Source organism: Suricata suricatta, chromosome 6, assembly GCF_006229205.1.
Source record: "Suricata suricatta isolate VVHF042 chromosome 6, meerkat_22Aug2017_6uvM2_HiC, whole genome shotgun sequence".
In the NCBI taxonomy this organism is placed as follows: Eukaryota; Metazoa; Chordata; class Mammalia; order Carnivora; family Herpestidae; genus Suricata; species Suricata suricatta.
In genome coordinates this window covers 118,470,241-118,495,130 of record NC_043705.1, presented here as the reverse complement: position 1 = coordinate 118,495,130, position 24,890 = coordinate 118,470,241, and the positions used below count along the sequence as shown (strand labels likewise).

Sequence of the window (24,890 nt, the reverse complement as noted above, 5' to 3'; positions counted from 1 at the left end):
TTCGGTCTGGTATTCATTTGGGGGTGGGGTTATGGATCCTGGCAGAGGCGGTGCCACAAAGGGACACTAACACAATTAGTAAGGAGCGGTGGAAAGGATCCCTGCAAGTCTTACAGTGGGGATCCTAAGGCTGTTCTGGGGCACGGCGAGCCCTCAGCGTGGTCCAAGGGTCTGGGCAAGAACCAGACACGACTTGGGGCTGCTTCCTATCAGCCATTGGCCGTGTCCCTGTGCTTGTGACCCTGCAGGCAGCTGGCTCACTGGCAGGTCTCCAGGACGGGACTTGCTAAGGGAAAGGTGAGATGAACACTGTCCCCAGAGAGAAGGGAAATGTGATCCAATTCGTGTAAGAGCCTATAATTAGTCCATCATGACTTGCCTCTTCTGTATGCACCACTTGTGCAGCAAAGATCCAAGCTTTAGGAGAAGCGCAGTGTGGGCACTTTAAGAATTCTGAAAAATGGGGCACCGGTCTGGCTCAGGCGATTGAGCGTCTGACTCTTGATTTGGCTCAGGTAGCAATCCCAGGGTTGTGGGACCGATCCCCAAGTTGGGCTCTGCACTGAGTGTGGAGCCTGTGAGAAGAGATTCTCTCTCTTCCTCTCTCCTTCCCTCCCCCCCTGCTGTCTCTCTCTTTCTAAAATAAGAAAAATATATATTTTTTGAAAAATAAATATATTTATTTTGTGTGTCAGCCTTCTGCCTCCTGCCTTTGGGACCTTTGATGACCAGGACCCTCCCTCCTAGAGAAATAGCAATGGAGGTAATAATGACAAGAGTAGTAACAGCAACAGCCGCGGTAATTTCTTCTCTCGGGGTGGAGGTCACCTTGGGAGTTCAGGTTGCAGGAAAGCCAGGTGGTGGAAAGCTGGACCAGTTTGTTTGTTTTGTGCCCTATTTTAGTTAATTTCAAAATCTTCCTGGTAGCGATCAGCTTAGAAAATTCAGAAGCAACATACTGTTATCTTCTTACATCCTTCAGTCTGCATCCTACACAATTTCCCGAACTCTTTGTAGATTTTCCTGAACTCTTTGTAGATTTTCATGTCTTTGCACAATTTTTTGTGCCATTTTCTGAGCCCAGAAGTTTACCTTTCTTAAGCCAACATATCTGTAGTTTCTGCCCCTTCAGGAAATTGATCAGACAATGTAGTCACCTCAACACCGTTTCCTTGGAGACTTCTAGGACCATTGAGGCTGCTTTCCTAGCACAGTTTGAATCCATGGCCTCCAGCCAAACAAAACAAACAAACAAACAAACAAACAAAAACCATTGTTATTTTAGCGGAATATCCAGCTGAGCTGAAGCCACAGGAGTTGTGTTGGAGATGAGCTTTCCCCTGCAGGTGTCATCCAGAGAAAAATGCCATGGGGCAGGGGGAGGTCGTGGGAACAAAAAACAAAAGAGTAGACACTGATAAGAATTGTGAGCTACCTTCCCCCACCCCCTGGCGGGTCCAGAAGGATGAGCAAGGGTGACACCATGGGGGACTGGGGGCCGCAGGGATCCTGCTGACAAGAGGGCACCAGAATAGAGTGACCCACAAGGAACTACCCATCGGGGAACTCAGGATCAGAGAACATGGTAAGAGACAGTATACCCTAAGCCAAGAGCAAGGCTTTTTTTCACCCTTTCAGTGAACAAAACCCAGGAGATATGGGATGGGTTTATAGTGGAGGTGGTTGTGGGGATAAAAACTTCGTTCTGAAGCTAAGGAATCGGGCTTGGGGTCAATGGCCAGAGAGCTGAGACGATCTCCAGCTGGGTCTGGGGGTGCCCAATTTCCTCCGTCTGTTATCTATTGCTACAAAACCTGCATGCCAAGCAGCCACAAAACCTCAGGGGCATACCACAGTAAGGACTGATGGCTCTCATGCCCTAAGCAGTCAGTCTGGCAGCTCTCAGCCAGGCTTGGACAGGTGGTTCCAGTCCCGGCTGGACCTGTTCACATGGTGGCAGTTGGCTGATTTAGGAATGGCCTCAGCTCAGATGATGAGGTGACTTGAGTCTGCTCCGTGTGGCTCTCACCTCCCTGTGGGACCAGTGGCTAGGCTGACATGCCTTTCTTACTGGAGAAGTGGGCAAAGAATGGACTGAAGGTGGAAGGCCTTTGACAGCCTAGGTTTGGAACTGCCACATACTGTTGGTCAAAGTCCATACATGTAGGAGATGAAGAACTAGACCACACCTCTGTAGGAGAGAGACTAAGTCACTGACAGAGGGCAAGATACAGTGAGCGTGAAAAATCCAAATCCGGGCCATGGATGCAGTCAGTCTGCCACAGCAAGACATGCAGTCAGGGTGAGGTGGCCCCTGGCCATTCTCCCTAGGAGAACCTGGAGGAGGTCTGTGAAGATGTCGGTGGCCGGCCCATGGGGCCATATCTGCCCCTCCTCCAGCCCCATTTGCTGGGCCCTGTTCTCCCTCCTCCTTCAACTTGTTGCCTGGTACTTGGCAGCCATGCTGTTATTCTGAGGAGGGGGAACCAGCCGTGGGACAGGAACTGCTCTTGGGCAGTGGCTCCCAGGAGAGAATGTTGAAGAAGCTTCCTGGGCTCTTGGCTCCCTGAGGAGCCAGGGCGCTGAGTGGGAGGTGAACGCAGTGCCCGTCCTGTCCGGGAAGGATATCATGAACCATGAGCACTTAAAGAGCTTCTGTCCCACGGTCAGGACCTGAGAAAATTCCTCAGGCTTTCATGTGTTCTAAGCAAGGATGGCTGAAGATGGGGTGAGGACAGGGGATGTTCTTGCCTGTTTCCTCTAAGTCTAGTTGCGGGATTTCTTTCTGGAAGGCCTGGGGGCGGGGTCTTGTTCATCCCCACACTGTCCCAGAAGCCCGTGAGTGGCAGCCTGATGACCCCGGCCTGGCGGCACCACTCCGAATGGCCGCCCGCTCGCCCACCCTCTTATTTGCTTTTCATTTCCGGACCGGGTCCTGTCCCAGCCTCCCGGCCCGCGCCAACACAAACAGGCCTCAGGTTTCCATACACTCCCTGCCCTGGTTTCAGAGTAACTGGTGCTTTCCTTCCGACTCCCCTCCTCGCCTTCCTTCACCACCCACCTCATCCCTCCGCCCCAGCCAGCAGGCCGCCTCCTCCCTGAGTGGGAGGAAGGCTCTCGGAAATGTGCCCGGAGCTGGCAGCCCCAGAGCTTTCCACTTGGAGGAAATGCTGCATTTTTCACCTTTAACCCAGAAAAATATGGTTCTCAGAATGCTTGTTTTTAGCACTGAGAGTTCCCAAAGGAAGAAAAATAGGGAGTAGGAGCGGCTCCCAACCCCGCTCAGCCCCGACAACCAACCCCCTGCCCCAGAAGGTCATTCCTCCTCAGGAGGGGAGCACCCTGGGCAGCCTGCGGAGGCCCAGCTGCTGGGGAAAATAAAGGCAAAGAATTCCAGCTCCAAAGACAATTAATCTTTTAGGAGAGAGGTCTGGACAAAGCATTAGCGGCTCTGCACTCCCTTTATGGCCTCTTCTAGCTCTGGCCCAGACCGGCTGCACCCGGTAGCTGCCCTTGAAGATGGAGGTGGGGTGCAGGTGTGCCCTGCACCAGCTCAGACCCTTAGCTGATAAGGGTGTGCGATCAGCTTCTCAAAAGGTCTTTGTGGCAGTGACAGGCTGTCCTTCGGATGTTCCAGCTTCCAGGAGGCTACATCCGGGCAACCACATGGCCTGGCTTCCGGGGTAGCCCCCGTGAGTAATTACACTCCAGTCTCACGTTCCCCTGCTCCATCTTAATGACAGCCCTCCTTTGAGCTGGCAAGACAAGCTGGCCAGAAAGACGGGGCGCCTTGCCCCTGGTCCTTTCATGAAGATACAAGCATGATGCTTCATTGTAGAACTTCCCTCCCCCTTACTTAACCTGCAGTCAGACAGGACTGACTCAAGGAGCCCAGGATTATTCAGTGGCACTCTGGTGCATCCTCAGGTTAGCTGTCACAGGCAGCACAGTCCTGTGGGTGAGGGGCCACTGCTGAGTGTCTGCTCCCCGGATTCTCATCTGAGCTCCGAGTCCGCCTTCTTCCAAAGTTCTCTTCTCTCAAGGACTCTGGTTCGAACATATCTGAAAGCAGAAACCAAAGCCATTCCATGGGGGGGGGGGGAATTCAGGGCTCCCCAGGATGCAAAATGGTCTGGGTTTGGTTTTTTTTCCCCTTCTCGCCCTCGCCTCCCCCTCTGCAAATACCTTCAGAACTCGGGGAGTTGCTGCAAACTATTTCCAAGCAGCAGCGTGCTCCCCGGGGCGGCGGCCAAGCCAAGCACTGAAAGCACAGGGCAGGCAGCAGAGACAACTCGCCGTCTCCCCTCCACCTCTCCGTGTCTGCCTTTGCAGAGACATCTTTGGTCCTCGAAAGGCTCCCGGGAGCACTTGTCTTTTCCTGGAAGGATGTGAGAGGAACATTATGTCTCAGTATTTGGGATGAAGCCGCTGCTTTCTATTTATCTATCTTTATCTGGCTGACCTGCTCATGCTCCAAGTGGTTTACAAAGGCACAGAAATCTCCAAACACGTGGGGTGACCTCCCGCAGTGTCCCAGCTGCCCACCTCCAAGCAAGGGCCCAGCCTGGGGCTACGGCGTCCTTGGACAGCCTGCTTATGGGGCTGCAGCTCTGACTTGGCTAGAAGAGGACTTGGATCGGAATGTCTCTGAGAAGGAAGGCCAGGGGAGCTCAAGAAATCTGCTCAAGAAATTAGCAACAAAAGGAACAGGCACCGGGCCAGCGGCTCAGCTGCAGCGAGCCCTGTTAGGAAACAGGCTACAGGAAAGCAGAGGCCAGATGAAGAGACTATCAGAGCAAGATAGTGTGGAGGAGAGTGGTCTGAGTTCAAAACCACCCCTGCTGCAGTCCTGTGTTGTCACGAACTTCAGCTCCAAAGCGCACCTGGAGACACAAGGGTGTGAAACGGGGGCACTGTCAGAGCAGAAATGATATGCCTGCTGAATGTCCGAGTCAACGTTTCTACAGCCTCACGAGTCAAGGAAGCTGGGTGGCAGCCTGATCCAGCCCCTCCAACAGGCCAGGGGAGGTGAAATGATGTGCCAAGGGTGGGGGTCTTTTTTTACTGTGACACGACTGCCTCTGGCTTGAAGCCCTGGGAGTCTGTTCAGAGGCTTGGGGGCTGTTAGGAGGGAGGGATGCCAGAATGATCTCCCGGGGCCTTCCAAGCGTTGCTTTAGGGCTCCCCTTCATAGAACATGCCAACAAGTGCTTGCTTCATGAACATTTGCTAAGGATTCCCTCTGTGGGAGCCAACCCCTGGAGGAGACTCGGGTGAGCATATGAAGGAGAGAAAAGCCTCAGCTCCTCAAATCAAAGTGTCCACCTGGCCTGGGGTCTCCTCTGACATGCTCACTGGCCACCTGCTCCTTCAAAGCTGTCAGAAGACTCTCTTTCTTCAAGGCTCTCTTTCTTCAATTAGGCTCCCCACCCCGGATAACCTTCCTTTTTATTAACACACGTCAACTGATGGGCAACCTAGTCCTGGGAGTGCCATCCTGTCACAGTCACAGGTCGGGCGCACACTCCAGAGAATGGGACTGTAGCAGGGCCAGGGCCAAGAATCTTGGGGACTGTTTTGGAATTCTACTTGCTGGACCCGTCAACCCTGACTGCCGGGCTGTGCTACCTCCACACAGGACTTCACCGGAGACCAGATTTTTTTCCTAAGTCACACTTGATGTCATGTGCTCTCTCAGTAAGGAATGTGCCACGGGCTGCTACTTCCGGAACTTCACAATGAGTCAAAGAAAGACTCCTAGGATAAAGGGATTTCTCTTCCCAGAAGGCAGCAAAAGATTTCAAAATCCTTATTTATAGTTCCTGAAAGTCCTGTTTCCCTGGGGCCCAGGGGCCCTTCCCAATAACGAAGGGCCCAGAACGGCGTTCAGCTGCTGGGGTGGGCGCCCTGAGGACTGGCTGAAATGGAGCCAGGGGCAGCGACGGCCGCCCAGCCCGAACCCGGAGCGGCCCCCACTCTGAACTCTTGCGGGCCCCATCATCTCAGAGGAAGTAGCCTGTAAGCAGATTTCTGCATTAGGTCGGAATCTTCATTAGTCAGTGGGTCTAGAAGACCACCTCTTACGGCATAGGAAAGTTGATTGGGGAGCACTTGAGAATAGTGTGCCAAAGGTTCCTACTGCGCAATCTGAGTGTTGTTTTTTAGTCCCAGCCAAATCAATGCCAAACATCTTTGCCTTGCTTTCAAAGTCATCCATTATTCAATGAAAATATGAATAACATAAATAAATTACGGACTAAAGGAATTCAATAAGGAATAAGGAATAAGAAATTTAAATAATATTTTCATACATTAGAGTGTTACACATCCCTGAAAGGACAATGCATATAAATATTCTATTGATACAAAAAGATTTTCAAAATATGCTAAATAAAAGAATCAGGTTTGAAAATGGGATATACGCATAACCTTTTTATATAGGCACAAATATACATGTATGTTAAAGTGTGTAAATATTTACATAGACACATTCACATAGGAAAAATGTTTGAAAGGATAAAAGGCAAAGTGTTAAAAATAGCTAATGCTGTATAAGAAGATACTGAGTTTTTTCCCCTTTTCTTTCATTTATTTTCTATTTTTTCTTCACTGAGCCTATAGTAAATATTTATTGTTTTGTCCACTCAGAATTCTACCTCTCTTCTTTTTGGAGAACTGGTCCTCCTCTGACTCGGAATGTGTGGTTTCTGTAAAAGTGGCCTTTGAACAGACCTTCTCTGGCCACACGACTGACCCACGGATAGACACGTGACACAGCTCAGGCCCACCAGAGTCCTCACCCATTGTGCTGGGAGACCATTGGAAATGGCAGCTACCTGCAAGCTTGGAGGAGCTAGGACTCCGGGCCCAGCTCTTTGGGGTGATCTGACCTGAGAGAAGAAAGTTCTGGATGTAGAGAAGAGCTGTGATTGCCCAGGTAATTGTCCCGTGTGGTCTGCAGAACTTACTGGGACTCACCTACCCATCAGGTACGTGTCTGAGAGATACCATAAGGGTTGTCTTCTGGACAAGTAGGTACGAAACTCCGGGAAGAAGGTGGGGACAGAAATGGATCACTTGGTTATGCAAATTGTCACTTGGAAGAATACAGACAACCTAACCCAGAGAGAAGGAAATAAATTTCCAGGCAGGGAGGGGGTGGGGCGGTGGTGGATGGTGGGCAGGAGGAGGGCTCAAACCTGTTGTCATTTCAGTCAAGCCTATTTATCCTTTATCCTCTGCCATCAAAGAGATGTGAGGATGAAAGCAAATTTCCTTGAGGAGGAACAAAGGGTCACCGTGCTCCACAAATACTGGAGGACCTCTGCTGAACAAACTCCCCTCGCTCACCTGGGGAAGAAGCGCCGTAGGCCACCACTGGGAGCCCCCATGCCTTGTCTGAGGCATGAGAATTCCATGAGGACCCTGTCTTTCCCTGGTCGGAGACTATGCCGTGGGCGGATCACCTCTCTGTAAAATAACGTACTTCTTATATCCAGGAAACATATTAGGGCAAGTATTGGCTTTTTCAGGTTCAGTTATTTCAGGAATACTTACGAGGCTCTTGTCATGTGTCTGATGGATACTATGCCAAGTTCTGTGGATGTAGCACCAACTGAGATGCTCCTCAATTCCTGTGTCAAAGAAAGCGTGAGAACCCTGCTCAGTGTGCAGAGAGGTACAGATGCTGTGCAGAGGTGGAGTGCGGGGAGAGATGGTGGGCTATGCAGAGGTGGGGTGCCCAGAGAGGTGGAGGTGCTGCACAGATGTGAAGTTCAGGGAGAGGTTGGGTGCTGCACAGAGGTGGGGTGTGCAGACAGGTGGGGGTGCTGCACAGTGGTGGGGTGCATGGAGGGGTGGGGTGCTATGCAGAGGTGAGGTGCAGAGAGAGGTGGGGTGCCCTGAGAGGTGGGGGTGCTGCACAGATGTGGGGTGTGCAGACAGGTGGGGTGCTGCACAGAGATGGGATGCATTAACAGGTGGGGCTGTGTGGAGAGGTAGGGTGCAGGGAGAGGTGGGGACCTGTGCAGAGGGGGGTGCGCGGACAGGTGGGGCTGTGTGGAGAGGTGGGGTGCGGGGAAAGGTGGAGGTCCCGGGACACTGGAAGAGATTTCTCTGAGCCAGCAATGCCTTAACTGAGATGTGAGAATGGAGACAGTTACCCAAGTGAAGAAAGGTAGAGTCCAGCATCAGAGCGGGCGGGAACAAGCCCCGTGGTTCATCTTCGCAGGCCTCTTGCCGTGTAACAAACACTCCTCTGGGTGGTTCATCTTATCCGTGTTTAAGGCATTTACACCTTTGAGGCGCTGGTCACAAAGTCAGAGGCCTTCCTGAGGTTTCTGGAGGGACAGAGGCACATGTGACAATCCCACATCTACGCTGTTGGCAGCATCATGTGCACTACAGGAATCCTCCCAACAGCTTTCCAAAAAGGTTATCAAGACCCACCGTTTAGAGCAGAGGAGAATGGGAGGTCGGGTAATTCCCCCAAGGTGGCCCAGCTAGGAGGTGGTGAAACCAGCTGGGAGCCAGATCTGCACACTCAGGCACGGCAGCCACCACCTGGCCTCATGGAAATCCCCCATCCACCGCCACAGGAGAGGAAAGGGGCCACCTATGGCAACAGAAAATTAGACCCGAGGTCCATTTGTGAAGGGTGTGTGCCATTGGCTGTTGGTAATTGGGCCATTTGGGATTAGGGGGGTGCACGTGTCTTGAACTCTGCTTCTTCAGGGCCTCCTGCCTCTTGAATCAGAATCCGTCCTGAGGACAAGGTGAGTGGGGGGGGGGGGTGTGTGCAAGCGCCTGCAGGGACAGGCAGACAGACAACCGGGCTGGGGCCTCGGAAGGCTGTCTGCAAGGAAGACGTGATCACGTGGGTCCACGGCAGTGACAAAGCTGGCTGGGGTCACAGGGGAAACAGATTTGCATCTGAGCTGGGACCTCAGACTTGGTCTCACCTTTCGAAGGTTCAGGGAGAATTTTGAGCAGCCAGTACCCTTCAGTTGCACTCATTTTAACACGATTTCTGCTTCCCAGTTTTTACCAAAATCATTCTCAAAAGCTCTTCTGGTCTCTTTAGTCTGAGACTGATCACTCGGGATATAATCATCTCCAATTTAATGCCAAATTAGTTCAGGACATCTCTAGTTACATCAACTTTGCTGGTTCTGAGACTGAATAAACACCTTTAATTCAATTTTTCTGTTAGTCACTCCAGGGGAAGGGTATTGGATCAACTTTACAGGCCATTCAAAACTAAGTCTTACACAGCTCTTTTATAAAGAACTGGAGTTTGTTAACGAATATATTTAGTGATGTTGAATACATTAAAAACAAGTTCATACATCTCTGTTTTTCTGTCCCCAATACTTAATTGTACCTCTCTTTTTGACATTTTCAAAGTCCCTAGGGTTGACGGTGCCATACATTTTGGCTCAAGAATTCACCATCTGGGAATCAAGTTATGCATGGACATCTCCCTGAAGGACAGAGCACATGTACCTGCTCTTCTAAAACTTAAATACTAACATGTGTTTCACACCTAATTCAAAATCGGTCAATAATTTCTTCAGGTTATAATGTGGCCCATTCATATTGTTACTCTGGGTAAAGCACAGGCTACACAAGACCAAAGACTTAATTTCTGCCCTTATGAAATTCTACTTAAGATCACTTCATACTTGAAAATTACCAAGGTTTTGCAGAACCAATGACTGGATTTCCAAATTGGGTAACTTGAAATAAAACTAATTTTCATATATTCCTAGAAGCTCCAGAAACGTTTGTCTTCAGAGGCAAGAAATTAGAAACCATACTTTACGGACCAGTATTACTTGTTCTATAATGTTGGATTCCCACTTTTCGATTATTTTTATGCCAACATTTCCAGTACACAATATAGATTTAGTGGAAGATGTGGACGATATGTCAATGGCATAGCAATGTATTAAAACTATGAAAACTATATGGCCCTGTGGCTGCTTCATAAACCAGTGTAATTCTTGTAAGAATTAAGAAGTATGAGAGCAGAAGCTACTTTTTCCTGAGTGCTTAAAATAGGAAGAAAAAAAACAACAGTAATGCCCAAATCCATCCATGTAAGTTGTAAGAAAATATATTTATTTTTTTCCATGACAATACTATGATAAAATTGTTAAATACATGCATGTTTTAAAAACAAACATAAGTAACATCTTTGGAGTTAACAGCCAAGCATACTAGTTTTACATTTAAGGTGTCTTAGTAATAGGTTACTTATATTCTATGTCCTTGATATAACCATGTTCTCCAAAAGATATGGAAACTAAATTCTGAAATTATACGATGATATAAAATGTTCAAATTTTCCATTCTAACAGCAACATAATCTCCACATTTTTTCAAGAGGCAGAAAATACTTCAGTTGTCATCTCTGTTAAGTGGAGTTGTTTTATTCCATATTGAACTCGGAATTCTGGGAATCAGACTGATTCACACAAATATACTGCAATGTGTAGTCTGCTTCCTTTACATGAGCATTTAAACGTTTCCTTATAGCATTAGGCATGATTTTAGGTGCAGATCACAAACGATAGCTCGGGGGTTTTGTTGTAAGTCTGTAGTGGTGACATTTTAAGAAATGGAAACGGGAACAGTGTTGGATTTGGTTTCTCCCTATCTTTCAAGCTACATCTGCACACACCTGACCAAACAAAAATTAGTAAACAGTTACTAGTACTTATTTTAAAAAACTGAAAATACTTAACACAGAACCCTTAAAAAAAAACATTCATTCTACAAAAAAACCTTATTAAAAAACTAAAAGTTATATCTGTTCACAGTATGTGTATTTTGTAAACAGTAATTCACTCTAATGCAGTTTTGAAAGTAAAAAATGGCAATTTCCTAACATAAAGAGGATCTCTGACTTCTGGCCAACTAATGAAAGAGAAGAAAAGGCAACACTTGCATTCCTTTAGGATAGTTAAGTGTTTTTAAATGATTTTTTACCATTGGATATGTTTTTAAGGGTTAGGTACTATCTCAGATTTTGGATGTCTTTCTATCCAGGCCAATCTTTTTCAAGCAACTCTGAATTGAAATGTATTTCATAAAAAGCCAGGCTCCTTTTTGAGAAAATAGTAGGATAAAACAAATCACAGGGTACCCCCAATTTTCACCCTTCCACAACAATGAACTGAATGGGGTTTCTTCTTGGGTGGTCTTCAATTATTAGTAACATATTTACATATCCCCAAAACGTTATGTTGGAAGGGAAGATTAAATAGATGAGTATACCATAAATATCCAAAAAGTTTTGGAATTGAATTGGGGACAGAATATTTGAAAAGTGTTTTATGAAAATCATTATTTACTATTGTTTTCCATGCTCAATGACAAAAAGACTGTTAAACCTAACAGTTAACTTGTCCATGTTTCAATGAAAATTGTATTATCACCTAGAAATCTTTTTGATCTCTTTTAATGGAATGCTTATGAAAAATAGTAAGTTCAGAAATTAAAAGTTACCCCTTTTTAAAATGGAATAATTATGAAGGGAAGTACATTTTAAATGTGTAAGGAACTTCAAAACTTTTAAATAAGCCATTCAACCAAAGTATTTTTGGCTTAGGGACAGTATAACGTCTATGTTGTTAGTTATTTGGGCATTTTAAAATTCTGATTGGCTACTGCAAAGGCAATCTCAGAAGCTATATGTAATACAAATTAATTTCCTTATCAACTGAATATTCCTTTTTCCCCCTTCACGTCTCTTAGTTATAGTAATCAAAAAGTACTGTTATTACTGTTTTGGGTTTGGTTAATAGTCAATCAGTTATACCTTCTTTAAGAGATTCTGAATTTATTGTTTCTATGGTTCTTCAGCTAGGCACTTGCACATAAAAACATTCAGAAGTTTTCCCTCTTAAAACACTTTTAATTTCATTAAAATGTTTCAGTTATGTCTTGCATAGGTAAATTCTGTGTATAACTTAGACACTTACAATCCAAAATATTAACATTCTTAATATAGGGAGAAACAAGCACTACTTATGGTTAACAAACCAGAAACCTACCAGAACTCAGTATCATAATTGTAAGAATTTGGATAAATTCTAGATCAAATCACATCCTCTGGAATTTTACCACATACAATGAATAAAGCCTGACATATCTTCAACTGAATGTTCTTCTTAATCCTCCATATAGATAGAAAAAATAGCTCATTGTATTATAACTGGCATGACCGATCGTGTAATAGTTAAGACAAAAGCTCAAATTGAAAAGAAATAAAAATCTCACAACCCTATTGATGGGTAAGATGTTTAAGTATCAGTAGCCCTGGGGTGTAACCCATGAAGACAAAAACAGAGCAAATTTAAAGCAAGTGCTTCCAATGCTATTCTGAGGTCATAGCTACAAGATGCATTTACAGTACGTTTAGAGAATCATTGTCTTCTGTGGAAAAACTTTCTTCTGGTTATAAAACAATGGATGGGCATGGTACCGGGGAATTTTGTTTCAGCGGGAAATACCAGTTTAAAGTAAACGCTCCGAAGAAATAGCTTATCCAGAGAATGAGTGCTTATGTTAATCAGTTAAGCTCACACTCAGTGTAGTGCTGGTTTGCTAGAACACAGGCTGGTTGGTATAAATGGCAGCCATCAAATAAAAAAAGCTATGAATACTCACAATGAGGGAGGAGTAAGATATCTAGTGGCACTTTTGCAGGGTGTTTTCCAAGTTTTCCATGACTCTGAAGCTACTTCTTGAGTAGCTTTGAATTTTTCAGCCAATAGCCGTAAATCAACCCAAGCTAGATCTTGATATATACCACCCTTCAGGAAAACGGTTTGATTTGCATGTTCTGGAATGGGACTCAATAAACAATTACTCATTGAACTCCCTGTATGTACCTAAGTCTTTGTAATGAGCTAATGATTTCACATTTGACTTCTGAGATGCTTAATTTTAGATAAGAAATTTAAAAAGCATTTTATAAAAGAGATGAAAATTTTTAAATGGTTCAAAACAGAAAACAATAAAAATTACTTTAGCATAAACAGAAAAAAAAAGTCTTATCAGATTATGTGCTTGAGCAGAAAAATTTGAGTTAACATTTTGAGCAGAAAAATTTGAGGTAACATTTTTCTGCATTTCAAATGTTAGGGAGTACTTTAATTTCAAAATACCATAAAACTGATTTCAAATTCTTTTTGGAAGGAAACAGTCCCTAGCTTCCTTTACTAATCCACATCTAATTATTCAAACACAGAAAGGACTGTAATGTTCTTTACACATGGACAATACAAAGACAGTTAAGAATTACAGGACTAAAAATTTCCAGCAAGAATACAAGTTGCATAAAGTTTTAACAGACTTCTGAGACATTTACCAGAGTTTCTGAGAGTGCAAGAGTACTAGGTGTCTAAATACAGATCTTCAGATGCTGGTATGGAAAATGAGGCTGAAACTTTCACCCTTAACTTTTTCCACGAATGGCTGCTTCTGAATCTCAGCTGCAGGAACAGAGCACCTCTACCACCTAAGCACATACGCACACAACTACCCCGATAGCCGGGGCCACAATCTCAAATCCAGGCTTCTACAGGTTCAACATATTGATGACTTCAACTGAATATGGAGATTAATCCATGCAGTACATAACGTACAAGCTCTATCTAACATCAAAATGCTAGCTAAATCTTCTAAGAATAATTTTGTACTAAGTATCGTTTATCTAGGAGGGCACTCACAAGAGAAAGGCAGTCATAATGACCACCAGAATCTCCATTTCTCACAAAGGGAAACTTGATCTAAGATTGGCTTACAAGTGAACTGACTTACAAGAGATGTGAAAATGTGTCTGAATATTAGATAGACATGGCGGGGCATAATCGTGGTTCAGATGTTTAGAATGCTTTAAGCAATGACTAGGCCTTAGTTGAGGAAAGAGGAATTTCCCAATTATTTCCCCAGTCAGGAAGGGCTCGAGGAACACCTCTAGTCTCCCCTCCCCCAGGGAGATGAGCTACCATGACCGGACAGAGCAGGACCCCTACGAGACTGCTCTTCCTATGAGACTGCTCTTCACACTTGAGCATGGCCCTGGCATTGACAGACAGGGCACATTTGCCAAGGTCTCCAGTGCCACAAACAAGCGGAAATGTGACAAAGGGCATCTTCTCTCCTCACCCCTCCTTCTCCTTTTCCCCATGTCGAGGCCACCCCCATATGCCCAGGCTGCAGGTGTGGGGGTGGGGGACAGACAATAAGTTTGGATTTGCACAGTGGGTCTGGTTGTCTTCAATTCAGTGGGGAAGGGCAAGGAAGCTGCTTTCGCCTGAGCCCTGAATCACACACTTCTAAGTACACAGCAGGTTATCAGGAGCCTGCCCAGACTAACAGTGTTACTCTGTTTCTCATTAACCCAGCGGCCACTGTGCAGGGCACTTCGGAGGCTGGGGCAAGCTGAGCAGCTCTCTGAACCTTTTTCATGCAGGAAAAGCACTGCTGTCTTGGACAGGGTGCAAGGAATCAAGAACCTAGTGATATTCACTGTTAGCTGAACAAATGAGTTGGGATACAGGCTGGAAAGGGCACCGGCTCCACCTGGCCACAGCTGCTCTGCATAATGCATATATGCTGACGACTGAGATCGAACTATTTCTGCTGGCCTTTCTTCTCCCATTCTCAGGGTGGTGTAGTTCAGACCAAAACACGTCGACCATGGTCAACACTTGTGCTGTCATAAGGAGATAGGAGTACAGGATCCATTGGTTTCAGTGGGGAACGGGGCAGGAGGCATTCGGTCATGACCAGCTCCAGCAGGGAGTGAAGGCAGCCCCAGGTCTGAGGGTTCGGGGTGCAGGCTAAGGAAAGGAGCCCAAAAGGATAAAGAAGAGCCCAGTGTTAGGGATGGCTCTGCTTTGGTATATTTTTCATTGTTAAAAATCCCAAGGAGCTATTACATCGTTTTAATATACTGTGTGTACATCATTAGTTCTAGTTCATTCCACGTGTCCATATAACACGAAGCTCAAGAATTTAGCTGAATTCTAGCAATTAAAACCAGGATTCATAGAGTACCCAAATGGATTTTGCTCCTTGTCACCCTGTGGCTTTTCTCCATGACATGATTTTTATAAAAGAAACATTAGGAGCTAGAAAAAAAGATAACTGAGCCATTATATGCAAATACATCACAGAACCTCAGATGATAACAAAGAAAAAAACAGGCACATTTTGATATAGTCAGATATTTCCATTTTTCAGGTACTTTGCTGTAACTATCAAAAGACAAAATATACAGAGGACGTGGGGGTAGAGGAAAAAGAAGATACACTTTGGAGTTTTTCATTCTGACCACATTCGTCCTAGACATCACTTATGAAGACCAGAGCAGGGCAGAGGATACTGTGGAGACACGGATCACAGGTAGCTCACAAAGAAAACGCTATGCCCTTAACACAGGCGTGTCCGTGGACTCCTAGACTTTGTGAGAGTAAGCAGAAAATAGCCCTTGAGTAATTCCTATGGGAAGCATTAGCTTTTAAGTTTTACATTTAAAATTTTGAGGACTGCATCGAACAGTCTGGACTCATGATCATTTCAGAGGGAGAACTTGCCAAAATGCCTGATCAGTAGGAACAGGTGTCGAAGCTGGGGGGAGGCGCTCCCTGGCACAGTCTCCTCAGGGGGCACTGAAGCCAATCAGGGCTGTGCACACAGCTGATGCAGCGAGACCACTCGGTCGTCACCTCGAATAGGAACTCACTGGAATTCTGTTTATCCATAATATTGAATTTGCTCACATGATTATAAAACTGACACTGTGTCACATGAAAAAAAAAAAAAACCCAAAAAACAGAAACACCAGATGTTTAAAGAAACTTAGATCTTCAGTCTTAGAAATTTCAGTTTTAAATAGTAGGGCAACCGACTGCAGTAAGGGAAGTGAGCATGCAAGCTACAAAGTCAGGGCCAGGTTTGTAAAACCTCCCAAAGCAAGAGAACACGATTCTAATTTGGGCTGGTCAGTGTCACGCTCATTTTCAACGTTTGTACCCCTGAGAAAACTGTTTGACGACCATTATACAGTAGGCACGGAAATCAGTATGCGTTATCAAATAAAACACTAAGTAGCTGCTGCTACATTAAAAATTATATTAATATTTTGTAAATGCTGTGGCTAGAGGAGAATAATGTTAAAAGTTTAGAAATCTGTGCTTGGTTTTCATCTAGAATGGAGCAAGGGTCAGGCAAATCAGTATCATCTGTTACTCTGACATTTCTCTCCGATGCCTGTAGATCTGCTTGCAATTCCATAAAGTATCCATAGGAGAAAACCATGAACAGAACAGGACGCGCTGCTGTGGGATCTGTTTTGCATGAATGGGACTAGACAGGATTGGCCGTGGAGCGCTTCTCGAAGGTGGAGCCCGGGAGAACCCTTTGGCTCTAATCACAGACAGCTCCAAACCTTGAGGTGCATGGTCTGAATTTCTGAGTCACTCTACTTGGGCGGTGAGACTATGTTAAAAGCACATTAGCACTTTGAGTGTAACTTGCTCCGTGAGGTCCACCTTGCTAACAATCCTTCACAGGATCCCTCCGAGATGCCCAGCGCTGGCAGGGCAGCGCCGGCAGGGAGAGCGTACTGAGATGGCAGACTGAAGTGACAGAGCGACCCCATTAGTCGTTCGGTTTGTTCTGGAAGAAGTTTGTAAAGGACCACCCTCCTCCATTCGATTTCGGAGAGTCTTCATCTTTAGGAGGAATCAAAAACTGTCGGGAGTTAATGGAGCAGGGGCTTCCAAAAGAGACAATTTCACTGTTGCTGTCTGTGGATCTGGGAGAGTCTGGAGACACTACGGTCCAAGTACTGACACTTGCCTGAGGCCTGTAACCCGCAGTTTTGTCTAAGCCGGCGGCGGCGGCGGGGTCTTCTATAGCAGGGGTGAAGGGGAGGTGCATTTGTGGCTTATAGCCCGCCCCCCCCACGGGGTCGTTTTCTGGTTCTTCCTCTGGTTTCGCCTGAGGCTGATACATAGACTGGACATCGATGTAAATGACTTGTGAGGTCCCCCCGGCGTCATCCACTCCCGGCGTCGGGATTTCTTCCTCGATGACTGGCGGACAATAGGACACAACCACGTGGTTCTCAGGTTCGGCATCAGAGCTCTCTTCCGGACGCTCGGCTATGGGAGAAATTATTTCTGTATCTTCTATTTTAGGAACTGCGGATCGAGTTTCCAGAACCTCAACATTATTAGGGGTGCAAGGATTCATTTCCAATGTTTTGAGAGTGCTGTTTCCCTAGAAATACATCATGAAACGATGATTAAGAATAGCACTTTTAAAAGCTGCCACAATGCCCTTCCTACAAGAAGGGGCGTTATTGTATATACTTTGTTCGCAGCTCTTTATAAAAATCTGTCTCTACTATTTTGTAGTGCCTGCGAGAACAAAGTTACTGTTTTACGTATCAATATGTTTCTTGCTATTAAAAGCAATGGAAAAAGAGCATGGTAAAAATAAGTTAAAATTGATAATTTTAGAAGTTCAGCAGATGTTAAAGGACTGCTCTTTGCTCGATATATTTTACTTTGGATGATATTTGCATATTAAAAGCTTTTCACAAAAGACTGGAAAAAGGAGGCCAGCACGTCAAAGAGAAATGTAAGAAAATGAAGGATTACCTCACACACGCTCTTCTGAAACTGTAAAGCTTTACAATTTTCTGGATTTGGAATGTCAGGATAGAAGGTTTCTTTAATCCTTTAAATGAAGATGATTAAATACATTTAATAATTGAGATGAATCAATTAGACAACAAATAAGCTAGTAAATTGCTGGGTTTTCTTGGACATTTCATGTGGTGCTTTAATGAACGTCTGAGATAAAAACGCAAGACCGTCTTTAGTGTCATCGGTCAAGAAGCTTTCTGGACGGTGCACTGAGGGCTCCTGTTTGAAAACGACAAGCAGTATTTCTATTTCTAGGACGACAGTATATTATGAAAATGGAAAGCAATGAACTGAAACGGTGACTGTGCTCTCGAGGTGAAAGTAAAACAGAGGAACTGCTCATCTAGTCAGACGCCCACCGGGCAAAGTGGATTACGCATGGTACGTTACTGTGGGGACATGTTTGCATTATGCAGTTCTCTGCTGCCCGTGACAGGTTCTGGTCTGTAGGGGAGAAGGCTATCCATGTTGAGCAAAAACTAAATGCAAACAAAAAGGGTTATTTGCGCAGTGCCATGTCATATTTACAGATGTTAAAAGTAAGTTTACTCTTTGAAATTCCTGAGGAAAAAACAATACTTTGTTAATTTAAGTCTAAAGTGCTCTAGATTCTAAACTTTCTCATATTATTTTTTGTATTAAAATTATTTTTAAGAGGCGTCTGGGTGGCTCCGTCAGCTGGGCGTCTGACTTTGGCTCAGGTCACGATCTTGCAGGTTGTGGGTGTGAGTCCAGCACTGGGCTCTGTGCTGACAGCTCGGAGCCTGGAGCCTGCTTCGGATTCTGTGTCTCCCTCTCTCTCTACACCTCGCCGACTCACACTCTGTCTCTCTCTCAAAAATAAACGAACATTTAAAAAAATTTTAATCATTTTTAAAATGTGATTTTTGGTAATGAAAATATGGTTACCAAAACAGGGTATTCTATAGTTCTGAACTATTACTATGTTAATTTACAGCCAGGATTATTAGAATACATTCTCTTCTTTGTCATGAATGATGGCATTTCTAACGCCAGTGAGGGCTGTCTACACATGAACACAGCCACCTGTCCCAAATCCAGCCAGGACAGCGCCTGGTAGTTCTCCTCTCACGCTGAGCCCCGGCTCAACACCGCTCCGCCTGCCTCACCAGCCTCGCTCACACACACAGCTGCTCTCACTTTCTCCAAAGGACCAAGCTCTCTCTCCACAGGACCTATTCTCTCTCCCTGGACCACTCTCCCCTCTCCTGACGCGCTGGGACTCCACTCAAATGGAAGTCCCACAGGGAAGCTCTGTCGGCCGTCTCCAGTGGTGCGGTTCTCCTGTTAGTCCCCTCACGGCCCCCAGGGACTTCCGAGTCCCCACTCACATGTTACAAGCATGCATTTGCTGGATGATTGTGGGTTTAATGTCCACCTTTCCCCACTATGCTAGAAGTCTGTAAGGACCACGCTTATTTAGTTCACCACTAGATCACAATTCCCATGGCAGACGTCATTCATACATGTTGAATAAGCAAATAAATGACAGTATTTTCTACATAGGTCATCAGGACAAATGTGATCCTAATCATTAATCTTGCATATAGCTATCGCCCTACTTATGCCTGTAACTATTTTTTAGTATATCTTCTACTGCTTTAAATTATTAGTAAATAAAGTAAAAAATATCTACCCTTTACTTAGTTTAAAAACCTTTAAGTAACATGCCATGTTCTTGCTTACTATTAAATCCAACATTAATTCTGACTAAACCAACATGTTTTACTGACTAGTTCCAGCCAAGCGCTTCTCTGTTAGCACGGAAACTAAGAGTCGCGCTCGTGAGAACACAGCAGCCCGAGCACACGCAGGCGCCATTACCATTCTCGCTTCCGATAGCAAAGAACACTGGTCACCACTCCCACAATGACGGCCACCGCCACTGGGATGAGGATGGCAATAATTAATCCCACAGCTGAAAGAGAAGAGTGGATATTTTTAAATCACTATATTTAGCATGAAGTACAGAATCAATTCCTATCAGAAGATATTTAAGTTGGAAGATTATTTAAAGGGGAAAAAAATTCCACTGCTTTAGGGACACTGGAGCTAAAACTCCCAAAATATGACCCTCAGGCATTTTAGTAATTTTTATACTAATACTTAAAATTCTCTAGAGCAGAGCTGAGTGCTACTGACACGTTTGGCCAGATTCTTCTTCCCTGTGTGTGGAGCGAGGAGGCTGTCGTGCATGCTCTAGAAAGTCCCACAGAATCCCTGGGCTTTCTTTCACGCACAAGATCCCAGCAGCACCCACAGTTCCGCGATCTGAAAATGTCACCAGACATTACCAAGCGTCACCTAGGAGGCAAAATCACCCCCGGCTGGGAACTATATCCTCCTGGTGCTTTAGTAAGAGTGTGTGTGAAGTCTGCCTCGGGGCCAGAGAACACGCCATGCCCCAACTCGAGTTCCTCACGTATCTTCCCTACTCTCCATCTCAAATCTGTGACGGCTGGGCTTCCCTTTTTTTTTTTTTTTTTTAAAGGATATTTCTTTCACCCTTCTCTGGATATGTTAAATACCGCATTTAGAATAGGGCAAAAAATGATCAAGTGGGTCACCATTATCTGAATTCAACATGCATTCAGAACTCCTGACTTCAGATGTGTCCTTCATTTCTTAGGAGCACACCAGGAAATAGCTCCAGACAACTGACAAGAATAAATATGAAGCCATCCCCGTGGCCTTTAACACTGCTGGCTGCCCACAATAAATGTGCAACAACACGTGACATTTTTTAAAAAAGGGTTCCTAGATCAACAAAACTTGCTAGAAACATTATGCGCTTAAGTATTATGGAAAGCATCGCAACAGCAGTCATCAACTTACAGTTCTCCTTTGTCACCACAAACATGCTCTTCTCTGGGCCCATCCCACCATCCGTGTAGGCTCGCAGGACCAGATGGTAACTCGTTTTACCCTGAAGATCAGCAATTCTCAGCGTCTTCTGGGAGAGGTCGGTAATATTCTTAACCTTTATGTCCGAACGACCTAGTTGTGAAGCGAAGCGTGTTATTACTGATCTCTACACCATTTTAAACAGCTGGTTATTCATCAGATCGGTTGCTGGTCACCTGCAGGGCCAAGGCTGGTGGAGTCAGCTAAGTCCTACCGGTCAGTAGCCACGTGATCAGGATGTACTGCGTAAACCACTCTGAGCCTGACCATGGAAGTGAAGTTTCCATACATCCTCTGGGATGATCTCAGCCTGTAGCAGACACACAAGGAAAGCCCCTTCCCTTCCTAAGGGCATGAAAACACACCACAACCACAACCCGCTGGGGAGGCGGACGCTGCCTGGGTCTGGTCCCGCCCGAGCTGAGAGCGGAGGGGGGCTCCAGGGAGACGAGCCCGCCTTGCTAGCGCACCTGCTCCAGACCACCGGGAGAAGTGGCAGCGCACCAGGTTCCCAGATGAGTCCCTAGTGAGGAAACCTTGAGTCGTTTCAAAGGAAGTATGAAGAATTGTTTAAATCATCATTATGAAGTTTTAATCAAACTACTGGAAGACAACCGTTTGAAAAACTGACCTGTACTAAGGACAAGTACAGCTCTCTGCCGGAACTTCCCCTGCCAGTGAGGGTCACCACACAATCCGCTCCCTCGGGGATTTACCTCCATATTCTGAAAACAACTCAGACTGGTAGTGCTTTGATTTACAAATACAATTTGGTTTGGATTTATAAATTGACGTAAACATTCCGTATGGATGTGCTACAAAGAAGGCGAATCTCTGGTGTTCCCCGCACCCCTTCCTCCTCTCATCCCAGGTCATCCACACAGACACACCGGAAGGTCCGGGAAATCCACTGTTTACATCACTGTGATCACAGAAACATGAATTCCTGTTAAGAAAGATTGGGCTGCTCGCGTTCCCTTTCTTGTCTTACTGTTGCTATCACTGTGTTTTTTCCTCATTTGCTTAGTGTAGCTATTCCTAATTCTTCCCACATCCTCCTGTGGATATTCAACACAATTTTTCACATAGCCCAACACAACAAAAGCCCAATGCCACGACCAGCCTCCCAAACCCCTGCTTGCATCCCCCTGGGCCCCTGCTCCAGACCGGAGGCCTTCCTAGCTTCAACCCTCCCAGAGGGACCTCAGGATGACGGGCTCTTCTAGAGCCCCTGGAAAGGCGGGGTGGGGAAGGACAGATCCGCAGCCCTCCAGGCCTGCAAATGCCTTCACTCTCCTCTCACCCTGCCTGAAGGACTGACAGGGTATAAACCTCTAGGTTGAAAATTTCTCACTCAGTATATTGAAGACGTAGCTGTGCAACCTTCTGGCGTGTGGTATACTGTTGAGAAGTCCAGTGCCACTCTCATTTATGGATGCCTCACACGCAAGCTACTTTTCTGTTTCTATCAGGTGCTCTGGAAACTCATGACTTACCTCGGTGTATTTTTTTTTTTTTCTATTTATCTGTGTACTTAAGTGGTGCTTTTACTCTATGTATCCTGGTCTTTCAGTTCTGGGAAATGAATGGTCTTACACTCTTTCTTTGGTAATTTCCTTCTATTTCCTTCTTCTCTCTTGACAGAACACCATCCTAGAAAGCATGACAGTGCAGGTCTCTGAAGCTCCAACTTCCTAATCTTTTTACTCCAAGTTTTGTCTTCTGCATTCATCTAATTTAGGGAAGAATTTCTGTATTTTCCATTTAATTTCTCTATCTTCTAATTCTTTTTTTTAAAATGTTCATTTATTTTTGAGAAACTGAGAGACAGAGAATGAGCAGGGGAAGGGCAGACAGAGAAGGAGACAAAGAATCTGAAGCAGGCTCCAGACTCCGAGCTGTCAGCACAGAGCCTGATGTGAGGCTGGAACCCACAAACAGCGAGATCATAACCTGAGCTTAAGTCGGCTGCCCCTCTGCTATTTAATTCTTTAAAATTTTCTTTGATCACATTTTTAATTTTGATGAACCCTTTCCTACCTTCTGATTGTTCCTTTATAGGACATCATGTCCTTTCAGTAGTACAGCATATATCGACTACGTGAGGACAGTTTTAAATTTGTTTCCCTACACTGAATGTTTCCTCTCATTGCTTCTGGTTTCTGTCCTCATGTTAGACTCTTTCTCAACAGTCTGGTGATCCCTGGCTGCTAATCATGGTGCAGAAGGTCACTGTGAACTGGTGGCACTTATTGGCTGCTGGGCATCGCCTATCACTGGTGGGGAACGACCAGGTCAAGTTCCAGCTTTTCACTGGGACGGCCCCCCAGTATCAGCACCTTGTGTGTCTTTCATCAGGAACCATTTACTTTGTCCAAAGAAAGATCCTCTAATCTCGTCCAAGGAAACAGGCCTTGCTGAAGATGTCCCATTAGCTTCCTATCAGAGGCAGGAGGAGAAGGGAGGGTCACATGCTTATTGCCATGTCCCCCTCTCTGGAGGCTCGCTGGCTCAGTTTCTCCCAAGAATCAACCCCTGGTCTTCGTGCAAGGAGAGAGAACTCACGTTCGCCACTTGAAGTCAGTGTAGGACTTGGGGGTTCTGACGGCTTCTCGCAGACTTCAGTCACCCTCACTGCTCAGCCCATTCCATCCTAACCATCTGCCTTCAGTCCTGGCCCATACAATGAGTCAAATTATTTCTCACTGAAGCCTGAATGTCCACCTGGGTTTCACGGAGCTCCACTGCTCTAGGCCACATGCCCCACGCCCATCAGCTCCAAACCGTCCATATTTGGTGTACTCTCGCCTGTCCCATTCTCCCTGGTTTTGTGGCTTTATGCTTTTTTTTTTCTTCTTTTAGTGACTATCCACCATCTTTAAATGGATGTACATATGCTAGAATTTTAAATGACCCAAGTGTAACATTTCTGAGCATTTGAGAAAAATGTCATGAGACCCTGGATGTTTGTAGAACTTTGTATTTGGGATTTTTCTCATTCACAGGCAATGGAAGGGTCAGGAAATGCAGACCTCAGTAATGTGGGGGAGGTGCTCCGGGAAGTGACTTAGCTAGTGCCTGGTCAGCATCTCCATGCAGCACTGTGGTCCTCTACTTGCTGGACAGGCATTAAATAATTAAAATGGTTTCTTTCTGAGGAGAGGTCATTAAGGGAAATGAAAGCTCTCCAACTGAAAAGATGACATGCTTGTGTTACGTGGCTATGAATAGGAATCATCCGACTCCCAGCAGAAATATAATTTAGGGAGAAGCCTGAGGTCTGGATAAACATCTCTGTATTTGTAAATGTGAAAGTTCTCTAAGGCCTTTGATACGTTTACTGACTGTCGAGGGCTGACTGTAGTTTCTAGGATCTAATGCACACACACGTCCCGAGTCAGGTCAGCCTAAGCGGGCCGGCTCTGTGAGGCCCGGCGAACTGCGCAGATGGCTGCTCGTCAGAGTAGAACAGAGGCTACAGGGCCCTTCTCTGGGTTTCCTCCTCCAACATCACAATCGCAGGGGCTCTGTAAGATGCTGTTACGCATCATACAAGTCTAGTGAGAGATGGTCTCCTGTCCTACGGGGCTTATTATCAAGGGCTGCAGAATAAATTGTTTAAATGAAAAAGGGTATGTGTCTTTTATCACATCCTAAAATCCTACAATTCTCATATTCATACATTTTCATTTACCTATTTTTCGGGTAGTTTTGGAAACCAGTATTAAACTGCTCAACAGGACTTCTTTTTCTTTTTTCTTTGTGGTTAATGAGAACTTCTAGGAAATACTATTCTTGCTGTAATTTACTTACCCGATTCCAAACCCCTTATCTTAGATGTGTCTCTCTCTCCTTTTTCAAAGTAAAATAAATATCCTCTTAAAAAGCCTCTAAGCTCTTCCACAGGAATGTCTTCCCATCTTACTAATATTGAATCTGCAGACGTGTCCTCAACAGTAAAATTTGGTGCAACAATTGGAGCTGGAAAAGGGGAAAAGCGGATGCTTAATGGGAGTTTATTCGTACAGGGCAAGCCACCAACATTTAATGAGATTTCTAGCCTCAAAAATAACTGATTTGAAATTAGAACTTTATTCTCTATTGAGTCTTCAACGTTCAGAAGTTCCATCACAAGCGCTTTTCCTGTGAAGTTTGTACACTAATAACTAGACACACAAAGGTGGGGCCCAGGACCCACACACCCCAGAAGGCGCCCTGGGCCCAGTCTGTGCG

At 45.4% G+C, this 24,890-nt stretch overlaps 1 protein-coding gene across 1 annotated transcript in view; it reads right to left on the bottom strand.

The window, feature by feature from the left end:
- Window positions 1-15,863: 15,863 nt before the first annotated feature.
- The window catches only part of LIFR (LIF receptor subunit alpha), a 44,434-nt gene continuing 35,407 nt past the window's right edge, over window positions 15,864-24,890 (bottom strand). The window contains 5 exon segments of the mRNA XM_029940980.1: window positions 15,864-17,301; window positions 17,685-17,763; window positions 19,578-19,671; window positions 20,589-20,750; window positions 24,471-24,713. Coding sequence (XP_029796840.1) covers window positions 16,678-17,301; window positions 17,685-17,763; window positions 19,578-19,671; window positions 20,589-20,750; window positions 24,471-24,713 — 1,202 coding nt within the window. The 3' untranslated portion in view covers window positions 15,864-16,677.